Source organism: Myotis nattereri (genome assembly GCF_964212035.1).
Source record: "Myotis nattereri genome assembly, chromosome: 2".
NCBI classification, from domain to species: domain Eukaryota; kingdom Metazoa; phylum Chordata; class Mammalia; order Chiroptera; family Vespertilionidae; genus Myotis; species Myotis nattereri.
The window spans coordinates 121582557-121594700 of record NC_138076.1 but is presented as its reverse complement, the minus strand read 5'-3'; the positions used below and the strand labels follow the sequence as shown (position 1 = coordinate 121594700).

Genomic DNA, 12144 nt, shown 5'->3' with positions numbered 1-12144 from the left:
GGAATCTGCTATCTAACAAAAATAACAGCATTTATATACAGAATCCCCTGACTGTACAAATTAAGCCACAGGCCCTCTGTTGGCTCAAGACACCAGTGCACTGAAGGAGAAAGTATCTTATCTTCACCTTCTTGTACGTTACAACACATAATAATCCTGTGATCCTTTCCATGACTATGCATCGCCTTTCTGCATCATTTTTTCATGAAAACCAAGTCGTTGAGCAAAAATAAACTTGGAGGGCCCAGAACTAGTTGGTTCTGGCCTCAAACATCACACCGGGAGAGCTGGCTTATAGGCTCCTGACACCCCCCGCCCAGAGAGCAGTGTGCAGAAATAAACTACATTTCCCAGCATCTCCGCGCGGTAAGAGGCGGGCAAGGGTGGAGTGGGGCGTGCCCCTATGTGAATAACCTTCCTATTGGTGCGCACACCCATGGGTGTGTAAAGTTGTGGGCGATTGGACGAATTCGTGCACGTTCGGTGGCGCCGCGACGCTCCCCTATTTAACTTTTGTTTTTCCGTTGGGTTCTGCGACCCGGTGGCTTAGCGTGGCGTGAGTACGGTTTCGGGTTCTGGGGAGGGGGCTAGGCTAGGGCCCTTGGGGAGGAAAACCAGGTGAGGGAGAAGTAACTGCGGAAGAGAGGGGTCTGAGCCTGTAATATGAGGGGGAAGGGGGTCGTCAGGAGGGCTGGGGACCGGAAGGGGAAAGTTACAAGATGCTAAGATTTCGGGGTGTTAGAGCATTGAGGAGCTATAGCGACGAGGGAGTTGGAAACGGGATGGAATTGAAAAAAGAGTACAGAATTAGGACGTCCTGGAGATGGGTTCCGGTATGCCCTCACGCCAAGCTAGTCTAAGCTTCAGTCTCATTTGTTAAATTAAGGGATAATAAAAAGTACTTCACAGAGTTGTTGTGGGCTTAGATAAAGTAAATGTCAAAGTGCTAAACAAATGTTAATTATAAGTAGATAGGCTCTAAAAAATATACCTAAACAAGGGTGTCACAGAGGAGTAGGAATACAAGTTAGCTGAAACCCATCAAGCAAGGGCATTAGTTTTTTGGGGGGAGGGGGTACAATGAAGAGTGAGGCACAGTTTCTACCTGCAAGGGACGTGCACTGTCATGGAAGAAATGGTAGCAGCAAAGAACTCTAATATGTTAACTTTTAGAGAATTACAGCTGCAGTCCTTTTGCAGTTAGATAATTTTGATAGATCATTTTGGATGGAGAGACTCGGGAAAGAGATGAAGGAGGTACTATTGGAGTTTTTATGGACAGACTGGATTTCATTAAGTGAAATTATGAAAGTGGAGGGAGCTCTGTTCCAGTTGGAGGAACTGGAGGCGAGGAGGCGAGAAAGCTATCTGGAAACCAAGGATATGCTTAGGGAGAGTATAGGGAAATAAGGCAGGAGAGATAGGTTTGGTCCTTAGGAAGAAAGCAGTGACCTCTAGGCTGAGTTTGATTTAATGCATTTGGCTGTGAGATGCTACTGATGACTTTTATGATGTTTAAGAAGATGGTCCAGGGGAGACCAGGTGTGTGTAGAACAGTGAAGCCATTGTAGTAGAGTGGATAAGAGGATAGGGAGATCCTGAATTAGCACGGTTATTGTCGAGATAGGATATAGATGACTATTACATGGTTGCTTTAGAGGGTCAAGAGAAGTAGTAATGAAATAATGAATTAAAATTTTCAAGTTCAGGTTGCTTGGAAGATGCTGAATTTAGTATCTAAAATAGGAAAGTCAATGGAACATGTTTGGATGGAAAAGATGATATATTAGGTTTAGGAAGTGTTCCTTTTGAGGTGCTAAAAAATATATGATTTCAGTGATTTTTTTTTCCTCTTTTGGTTAAACATTTCATGCTCCAATGGGACATAAACATGAAAATGTCAATTACATAGTTGGAAATTCAAATCAGGAGATAGAAAGAGATCTATTTGTTCATTTAACAAGTAGTTGTTATTCTATGCCAGGTAGTGTTTTAATGATAGAGGTAATCACAAAAGCAGTGAAAATAATGATGTTTCCAAAGAAATGGATAGAAGTAGTAAAAAGAAAGTTGAGGACAGAACCTTTGAACCAAGGGAGGAACATTTTCAGTAAAAATAATCTGCAGTTACTGAGTGCCTATTGTGTACCAGACATTGTGCTCAGTCAGCCCTTTCATTCATTAGTTTATTTAATCTTTACACTGACCTATAACAAATATGCTGTTCTCCCCATTTTCTAAGAAGTAACTGAAGTTTAGAGATTAAGTAACTTGCCTGAAGTCACACAGCTTAAAAGGGACAGATCTTTGACTCAAACTCAAGTCTGTTTGATTTCAGAATCCACACTCTCAACTACAAAGCAATATTTTTTTAAAAGGGTGATCAACACTGACAAATTAAGCATACACATCAAGAAGGGACTTGTTGGATGATAGATAGGAACCCAAAAGAGCAACGAAATTTATTAAAATTGTATGTCTGCTGACCAAGAACAGATGTAGTAGAAGTTAGATTGTTAGCGATTATAAAAAAAAAAAAAAAATGTGTGTACAAGCAACTTTTTGTAGATTTGCAATAGCCCAGAAGGAATGAGACTATCTATGAGGGAGAAGAGATTGCAGGTTGTTGGAAGACTGTTTTAAAGTTCCAAGTTACTCTTAGTTAGTTTTAGAACAGTGATATTTATCTTTAAAATGTCACCCATATTCATAAAATGTAGTGTTATTTGGACATACAAAGGAATGAAGTACTGACTACAGCAAGTACGGAAAACATTATACTGAGTGCAAGAAGCCAGTCACAAAAGACCACATACTGTATGATTGCATTCATATGAACGCCCATAATAGGAAGGTCTATAGAAACAGAAAGTAGGGTAGTGGTTGCTTCGGGGAGGACTGGGTGGAGCACAGGGGTGATAGCTAAAGGATAAAGGGTTCCTTCTTAAGTGATAAAAATGTTGTACAATTGACTGGTGATGGTTGGGCCTATCTGTGAATATACTAATCATTGAATGATACACTTTAAATTACTCTATTGTATGGAATGTGAATTATATCTCAATAAAACTATATTTTAAAATGTCACCTGTATCTATCATACCAACCCAATTACCATTTTTATTTTCTAGGTTATTTTCTACTAGAGTCAAATTGACCCAATTTGGAGAAGTTTTGTAGAAGAACGTAAGTTTGAAGAAGAAAAGTAATCTTTTAAACAAGAGAATAAATAGGGAGACGGTGCCCTAGCTGGTTTGGCTCAGTGGATAAAGCGTTGGGACTGAAGGGTCCCTGGTTTGATTCCAGGTCAGGGCACATACCCGGTTTGCAGGCTCAATCCCCAGTAGCGGGCATGCAGGAGGCAGCCAATCAGTGATTCTCTTTCATCATTGATGTTTCTATCTCTCCCTCTCCCTTCCTCTCTCTGAAATCAATGAAAATATATTTTAATAAGGAGGGGGTGTGGTGCTGGCTGGTTTGGCTTAGTGGATGGTGCATCGGCCTGCGGACTGAAAGGTCCCAGGTTCAGTTCTGGTCAAGGGCACGTGTCTGGGTTGTGGGCTTGGTCCCCAGTGTGGGGTATGCAGGAGTTGGCCCATCAATGGCTCTCTCTCTCATCATTGATGTTTCTATCTCTCTCTCTCCCTCTCTCTTCCTCTCTGAAATCAATAAAAAAAAATTTTAAATAAATAAAATCCGAGTGGTTGTCAGATTGTAGATATGGTGGTGATAGAGTCATTAGGATTTGGTAACGATTGAGTATCCTACATAATAAAAGGCTAATAGGCAAATTGCCCCCTGGACTGGGAGTTCAACCATGGGGTGGAGCTGGCCGGCCAACCTCCTGCAGCCCCTCCCCCCAGCTAGCCCCGCCCCCGATGGCCCCCCACCCTGATGGGGGCGGGGCCAGCTCACCAACCACCCACGGTCCCTCCTCCCGGCCAGCCTGGCCCAATCGGCCTGATCGGGGCAGGCCGGCTGGACCCCATCCATGCACAAATTCGTGCACCAGGCCTCTGATAACATAAGACAGAGAGGAGTAAAATTTCTCTAAGTTTATTGTCCTAAACAACTGGTGGATTAGTGTTAATCATTACTGGAATGTTGAATTCTGAGAAAAGGTCAGGCTTGGTGGTAGGAGTTATATATCAGGAGCTCAGTTTTGGACTTAAGCTTATGAGACCTGTTAGACATCCAAATGGAGATATGAAGTAGGTGGTCAGATATGTGTGAATTGAGTGGAGGGCAGAGGAAGGACTGGAGGTGTACACCTGAAAACCATGAGATTTCATGAGGTCACCAAGGCAATCCTATATAATCAAAGCCTAATATGCTAAGTGTCCAACTGTTTGATTTTTCTGCCAGTCGCTATGATGTGCACTGACCACCAGGGGGCAGATGCTCCAACTGGTAGGTTAGCATGCTGCTGGAGTTCGGCCAAATGGGACTGGGCGAGATGGGCCAGACCTGCCCTGGAGCCCTCCCGCAGTTTCTCCCCAGCCCTGATCGTGCACCAATGGGGTCCCTTGGCCTGGCCTGTGCCCTCTTGCAATCCGGGACTCGTTGGGGGTTGTCAGAGAGTCGGTTTTGGCCCAATCCCCACAGGCCAGCCTAAGGGACCCCACCAGTGCACAAATCCGTGCACCAGGCCTCTAGTAAAGTATAAAGAAAAGGAAGAATTATCAGTGACTGAAAATTAATGACCTGTGAGGAAGGTGGAGAACCAGGAACATGTGGTGTCCTGGAAGCCAATGAAAAAATGGTTTCTATGATTATGGGGAGGCACTTGAGTTCATAGCAGGAAAATGGTTACAGAATTAACAATAGTGATTATCTCTTCACTCTTTTTCACAAAAATCTTCCCCAAAGGACTGAAGATTGTAAGCAGATATATACTAGGTAGAACACAAGAATAGGACATTACATCATTTTTTTTTCTTTAATATATTTTCATTGATTTTTAGAGAAAGGAAGGGAGAGGGAGAGAGAGAGAGAGAAACATCAATGTGACAGAGAAACATCAATCAGTTGCCTTCTGCACCCCAACTGGGAATCAAACCTGCAACCAGGGTATGTGCCCTGACTGGGAATCAAAACAGCAACCTCTTGCCCTGACTGGTTTGGCTCAGTGGATAGAGCGTCGGCCTGCAGTCTGAAAGGTCCCAGGTTCGATTCCAGTCAAGGTAATGTACCTTGGTTGCGGGCACATCCCCAGTAGGGGGTGTGCAGGAGGCAGCTGATTGATGTTTCTCTCTCATTGATGCTTCTAACTCTCTATCCCTCTCCCTTCCTCTCTGTAAAAAATCAATAAAATATATTAAAAAACAAACAAACAACAACAAAAAAAACAGCAACCTCTTGGTGCATGGGTCAGTGCTTAACCACTGACCAGCACTGGCCAGGGATACATCATCTCTTGACTGGCTCAGAATGGATTGATAAAGCATGCTTGATAAGAAAGCTTTCCCCAAAGCTAATTAAAAAAAACAAACTCCCTCTCCCCTATTCTCCCTTACTCTCTTTCTTCCCCTTCTCTCCTCCCCCTCTTTTCCTTCTCCCTGCCTCACTTTGGTATTCCTTCCCTGAGGTTTTTCTTCCTGTAAATCTCTGTGATAAGACTGTTCAAAGTAGAGGAACTGAGGATCTGTCTTCACAGCAGCTCTCCCTCTCAGTAGCTCTCAGTGCCTTTCCTTTCCCCTTCTTCTCTCAAGGGCTCTTTTTTGCTTCTATAACTTGTTTTCTGAGCCTACACAGCCTAGCTGGCTCACTTCTGCTACCTCTGTAACTTTATAAATAAACTTTCTCTAAGAAAAAAGAAAAGATCTATCATCAATTGGAATGGGGATTGTGAATGAACCTTTTAAAGCTTATAAGTATTATTTTTTTCTTTCTCTAAGATAAAACAGCTACAGCACACACTAAATAAAGATAATATCAATGGCTTTGTATTTATCTTAAAGTTAGCATAATGGGTCCTCTACCTTAATTTCCACTTACTATCTCTTGCTTATTATAAACTTTTTGCATCTCCCTTCTCCTATAATTTCAGCAAAAGGTTTGTAAGTTTGTTTTGCATTGTTGCAGATAACCTTCATACTCAGGAGGGTTTTCTTTTTGTGCTTATCCATTTAAAATAATAAATGCCATTCTGATTTTATTTGAAAATAATAACAAAGAATACCTTATGAAAATTCAAGAGTCATAGAACTTCAGGATTCAGAACTACTTTAAAGAATAGTACGACATTTTAAAACATCACATTCTACCAGCAGGCACGTGTAATGTTGGAGGGGGATCCAGTCTCTGTGTGCTATACTGTTTTGTTCTGTTCCTGCCCTCTCATTCTGAATTTTTATGTATTTGACAGGTGTGAAAAGGACAGCATGAACTTTACCCCAACATGTACCCCTGTCTGCAGAAAGTAAGACATTTGCTTATTTTATGAGTTGTTAAAGAATCAAGACTGTCCCGCCATTGTGGCTCAGTGGTTGAGCTTCAACATAGGAACCAGGAGATCATGGCCCGGTTCCCGATCCGGGCACGTGCCTAGGTTGTGGGCTTGATCCCCAGCGTGGGGTGTGCAAGAGGCAGCCAATCAGTTATTCTCTCATTATTCTATCTCTCTCTCCTTCTCTGTTTCTCACTGAAATCAATAACAATATATTTTTTTCAAAAAGAATCAAGCCCTGGCCAGTTGGGCTCAGTGGAAGAGCATCGACCTGCGGACTGAAGAGTTCTGGGTTCAATTCCAGTCAAGGGCACGTACCTGGGGTTGCAGACTCCCCCCCAGCCCTGGTCAGGGCTTGTGCAGGAGGCAACCAATCAATGTGTTTCTCTCACATCGATGTTTCTCTCTCTCTTTCCCTCTCCCTAAAAAAAAAAAAAAAAAAAAAAGAAAGAAAAATATCCTCCGGTGAGGATTAACAAAAATAAAAATAATTTTAAAAAAAAGAATCAAGACTTCTAACCAGTGTCATCCCAATAAATTTAATTTAAAAAAATTCAAAATTTCTGTAGCCTTAGTGCAAGTTAGTTTAGGAACTAGAAGTTTTGGCAACATACTTCCAAACTCTGGATTTGAACTATATTAGACTCATTTCTCTATTCGTCTGATGTGGAATTTAGATTAAAAAGTAGTGCATTTATTTTTATTTTATAAGTAGTGCATATGAAATAATAATACCAGAATCCAGACAGTTTGAATGGGCCTAGTAGATGCCAGTGCCTCCTGGATTACAGAAGAAACAGCCAGCATACACCAGGGACTTGGAATTCTGGTTCTGCCGTCACCTTGTTACTTGACACATCTTCCTCATCCTCACTGCCACAGCCTCATCTGCAAAATCTCAGGAATGCCTCTCAGTTCATCTGTTAACCTGTTCCCCAGAGTAGTTATTAGGCAGCTGCCTTGGAAACATGAAACATCAAGTAAAATACTATTTCTGTCACTAGCTTTTTTTTTTTTTTTTTTTTCAATTTTAAAATTGATTTTGAGACAGAGGGGAAAAGGGGAGGGGAGAGAGAGGAGAAACATCAGTCAACTGCCTCCTGCACACCCCTACTGGGGGTGGAACCAAACCAGCAACCCTTCTATACACAGGACAATACCCACCAACTGAGAGCCACACTGGCCAGTGCTCTCACGAGCTTTTAATGATTGAGATAATATTAGATTTTTTTTCTTCATATTAGTTGAAAGTACATTTTAATATCTCTTCTATACATGCTCACTTATTAAAAGTGCTGACCATAATCATTAACTACAACTCTGGACTTCTGGTATCAAGTTTCTCCACTCTGCTGTCTTTTTTCTTACCTGATAAATTGCAGTCAATTAGCCAAAATGGAATACTTTTCACATGAGGGTTTCTTCACTTCTGCATCATTTATTTTCTAACTTTCATTGTTTTGGCTTAAAAATGCTTCTCCTTCAATCTTTGATTACCCTTAGAACTTGAATAGTCATGGTCTGTGTCATTCAAATGTCTCCAGCGGTAGAGATTAGAATTTGATGTGGTTGTATGGTTAGTAACTTGGCTATAGTTCCTAATGCTGACCCTTTACATAATGTTACTATGAACATTTTCTTGTGTGTCACCTTGTGCATATGTGCATGAGTTTCTTTAGAACAAGAGGAATTGCAATTTTACTAGTTTCTGCCAATTCATTTATCTGTAGTTTCACCAAGTTGCATTTCACCAGCAGTGTATAATTATTCCTGTTAGTGTATATCTTATCGTATTAAAATGTCTAACTGTTACTATCTGGTCTTACTTTATATTCCATTTTTTAAACATGAATTTTAAAAATTAATTATACACACTTTAAGAACATAAACCTGTTTTTTTATTTAAGAAATTGTTTTATATATGTTTAAACAGCCGAAACCGGTTTGGCTCAGTGGATAGAGTGTCGGCCTGCGGACTGAAGGGTCCCGGGTTCGATTCCGGTCAGGGGCATGTACCTGGGTTGCAGGCATATCCCCAGTAGATGTGCAGGAGGCAGCTGATCGATGTTTCTCTCTCATCGATGTTTCTAACTATCTCTCTCCCTTCCTCTCTGTAAAAAATCAATAAAATATATTAAAAAAAATATGTTTAAACAGTTTAATTAATATGTCCTTTCTAATTTCACATAGGTCAAGAACTCTTCCCAAGCATGGTGCTGCGCATGGCTTCAGTGGTTCTACCAGGTGGAAGGGCGTGTCTTTCTCAGATTCAGTGGAGTCAACTCCTTTGCCTTCCATCGAAGATCGTCTGGCTGTTCTCTGCCCTTCCCAGGAGCTTCTGGAATATTATCAAAAGAAGATGGCTGAGTGTGAGGCAGAAAATGAGGACCTGCTGAAGAAACTGGAGCTGTACAAAGAAGCTTGTGAAGGACAGGTAAAAAGAGATGATGCATTTCCTTTTAGGACTCTGAGGAAGTGTAGTTATGACTGAGAGAAGATCTCAAAGTGACAGCTTGTATCACAAACAGATATTTTTCAATTCCCTTCTACCCCAGCCTCGCTACCTACCCTTTGGGTACCTCATTAGACCATAATACCCCAAAACTGCGCCACCTCTAAAATCTTAAACTTTTATGTCTTGGTCTCTCTTATACTTCTAGTTCTTTCAGCCCTGTACACCTGACTATTCTTATCTCCATGGCTGCTTGACTTTTCAGTTTTCCAAATGTTGCATGTCAGTTTCTAACATCATGTCCTTGCCTTCTAACCTGAACCACATCACACTTCACTTTGGTAATAACTCTAATGCCTGCACATGACCCCTTGCTTTTACTTTTTTTTTTTTTTTTTGAATTTTCTTTATTTTTTTCTAATTAAATCTTTATTGTTCAGATTATTACATTAGTTACTCTTTTTTCCCCCCCATAACTCCCCTCCTTCCAGTTCCCACCCCACCCTCCGCTCTCACTCCCCACCCACTGTCCTCATCCATAGGTGCACGATTTTTGTCCAGTCTCTTCCCACATCTCCCGCACCCCTTTCCCCCCAAGAATAGTCAGTCCATTCCCTTTCTATGTCCCTGATTCTATTATAATCACCAGTTCATTCTGTTCATCAGATTATTTATTCACTTGATTCTTAGATTCACTTGTTGATAGATGCATATTTGTTGTTCATAATTTGTATCTTTACCTTTTTCTTCTTCTTCCTCTTCTTAAAGGATACCTTTCAGCATTTCATATAATACAGGTTTGGTGGTGATGAACTCCTTTAGCTTTTCCTTATCTGTGAAGCTCTTTTATCTGACCTTCAATTCTAAATGATAGCTTTGCTGGATAAAGTAATCTTGGTTGTAGGTTCTTGGCATTCATCACTTTGAATATTTCTTGCCACTCCCTTCTGGCCTGCAAAGTTTCTGTTGAGAAATCAGCTGACAGTCGTATGGGTATTCCCTTGTAGGTAACTGAGTTTCTTTCTCTTGCTGCTTTTAGGATTCTCTCTTTGTCTTTTGCTCTTGGCATTTTAATTATGATGTGTCTTGGTGCGGTCCTCTTTGGATTCCTTTTGCTTGGGGTTCTCTGCGCTTCCTGGACTTAGAAGTCTATTTCTTTCACCAGGTGGGGGAAGTTTTCTGTCATTATGTCTTCAAATAGGTTTTCAGTATCTTGCTCTCTCTCATCTTCTGGCACCCCTATAATTCTGATGTTGGTACGCTTGAAGCTGTCCCAGAGGCTCCTTACACTATCTTCATATTTTTGGATTCTTTTTTCATTTTGCTTTTCCAGTTGGGTGTTTTTTGCTTCTTCGCATTTCAAATCTTTGACTTGATTCTTGCGCTCCTCTGGTCTGCTGTTGGGAGTGTGTATAGTATTCTTTATTTCAGTCAGTGTATGCTTAATTTCTAGTTGTTTCTTTATCATAACATCGAGGGTCTCATTAGATTTCTTGTAGATCTCATTAAGTTTATTGGCGGCTTCTAGACAGTTCTTGAGAGACCTTAAAAGTGTGGTTCTGAACTCAATTTTGTCCTGTATCTTTGTCTCTGCATTTTTTTTTTATGCTTTCTTGGTGCACCCCCTAGTGGTCTTTGTGCACAGTCTTGTTGTAGTTAAGCCTTGATTGTTGTAGTTAATACTGGGGGGATTTGACTTCCAGGCCAACTGGCTGTGAGAGTCAGCTGTTCTGCAGTGGGAAAACTTCTGTCCTCTGGGGAGATACTAATCTAGCCTTTGCCTGAGGCTATCCGGCAAATGGCTCTGTGTAGGGCTTGGGTGGGGCGGGTCGCACGGGATCAACAGGGTGGGAGGAGGGAGCAGTTATGGCTGCTCTCAGTCCTGTCCCCAGAGGCTCTGCCTTTCAGAGTCCCAGCAACTGCTGCAAACCTTGGAGAGAAAGCTGCGCTCGCGTTCCGACCGATGCCAGACAGTCCCGCTTCTCCCGATTGAGTCTGGGAGAAGAACTGGAGCTCAGGGCCTGAGCCTCCCTCCCGATTGAAAATGACAACCGTGCCCTCAGCCACCAGCCCGCTCCGCACGCACCTCTGCACCTTTGTATTTTCCGCACTGCGCCTCCTCTGAGTTTCGGTATGCTGTTCTCTTTCCTTCTAGTTGAAGAATTTCCCCTCAGCCAGCTTTCCTGTGGTTCTGGGTGATGTCCGTTCCGTCTTTTAGTTGTATTTTTGAAGTGGTTGTGCGAGGCAGCATTCTCCGGTGTTTACCTATGCTGCCATCTTGGTTCTCCCCCCTTGCTTATACTTTTGCTCCATGTGCATAACTAAAGCTCTAGCTATAATGGGATCTAGTCTCCTGGAGCAAGGTTTGTCAACCTTGGCACTATTAACATTTTGGCATTGGTAATTCTTTACTGTGGGGACTATCCTATGAATTGTAGTATGTTTAGTAGCATCCTTGGCCTCTACTTACTAGATACCAGTAGCACACATATGCACGCACACACCCTCACCACACCCCCTGTTGTGACCATCAAAAGTGCCTGCAGACATTGCCAAATTTATCCTGGGACACAGGAAAAATCACCTCTGGTTAAGAATCACTGTCTTAGAAAAGGTCCCAAATTGTTAGAAAATAAATTCATGGTAAACAAATTCATCTGTATTCTCAGTCACTATACAGCAGTTTCCTTACCTATCCCTAGTCAGTTCCTTCTCCCTCCCCACCTGTGCTGCTGTATCTTCTCTACTCTCTTCCAGCCTGCAGCCCCATTTTAGCCATCTCTCCTCAGGCAGTCTTGCTTCCTGGTTCACAGAGGAAAAACCAGCTATCATGAGTGACTCCTTCCCACCTATCCACACTGTTACCTCCCCGTATCCATCTCTTTTCTTTCTTATTACTTCAGGGATAAGATATCTCTGCCTCTTCAAGCTGAATTGATTCAACACTCTCCCTGGCCCACATCCTTTTTCTTCCTAATAAACCCTTCATCATCTCTCTTCTCTTTGTGTTTTATTCTTAACCTTTTGCTTAACATGGGCTTTTTCTCCCCAGTAGTTTATATAAACATATTCAGGTCTTTCCCAACTTAAAAAAACAACAACAAAAAACCACCATTCTTTTTTTTCTTCTTTTTTTTTTCTAGAAGGGTTGACATTTGAACTCCTCCATAATGTGGAGGTCTAGAATTTATATGATAAACACCATTCTTGAGTTGTGCTTCCCCCTCTATTCTCTTGTGTAGAT

General features: G+C 41.8%; 1 protein-coding gene across 1 annotated transcript in view; it reads left to right on the top strand.

The window, feature by feature from the left end:
• Positions 1–444: 444 nt before the first annotated feature.
• Positions 445–12144, top strand: part of CCDC77 (coiled-coil domain containing 77) — a gene marked incomplete at its 3' end in the record, with an annotated part of 48140 nt that continues 36440 nt past the window's right edge. The window contains exons 1-4 of the mRNA XM_081084352.1: positions 445–556; positions 3132–3186; positions 6368–6421; positions 8639–8882. Coding sequence (XP_080940478.1) covers positions 6384–6421; positions 8639–8882 — 282 coding nt within the window. The 5' untranslated portion in view covers positions 445–556; positions 3132–3186; positions 6368–6383. The remainder of the gene's footprint in view (positions 557–3131; positions 3187–6367; positions 6422–8638; positions 8883–12144) is intronic.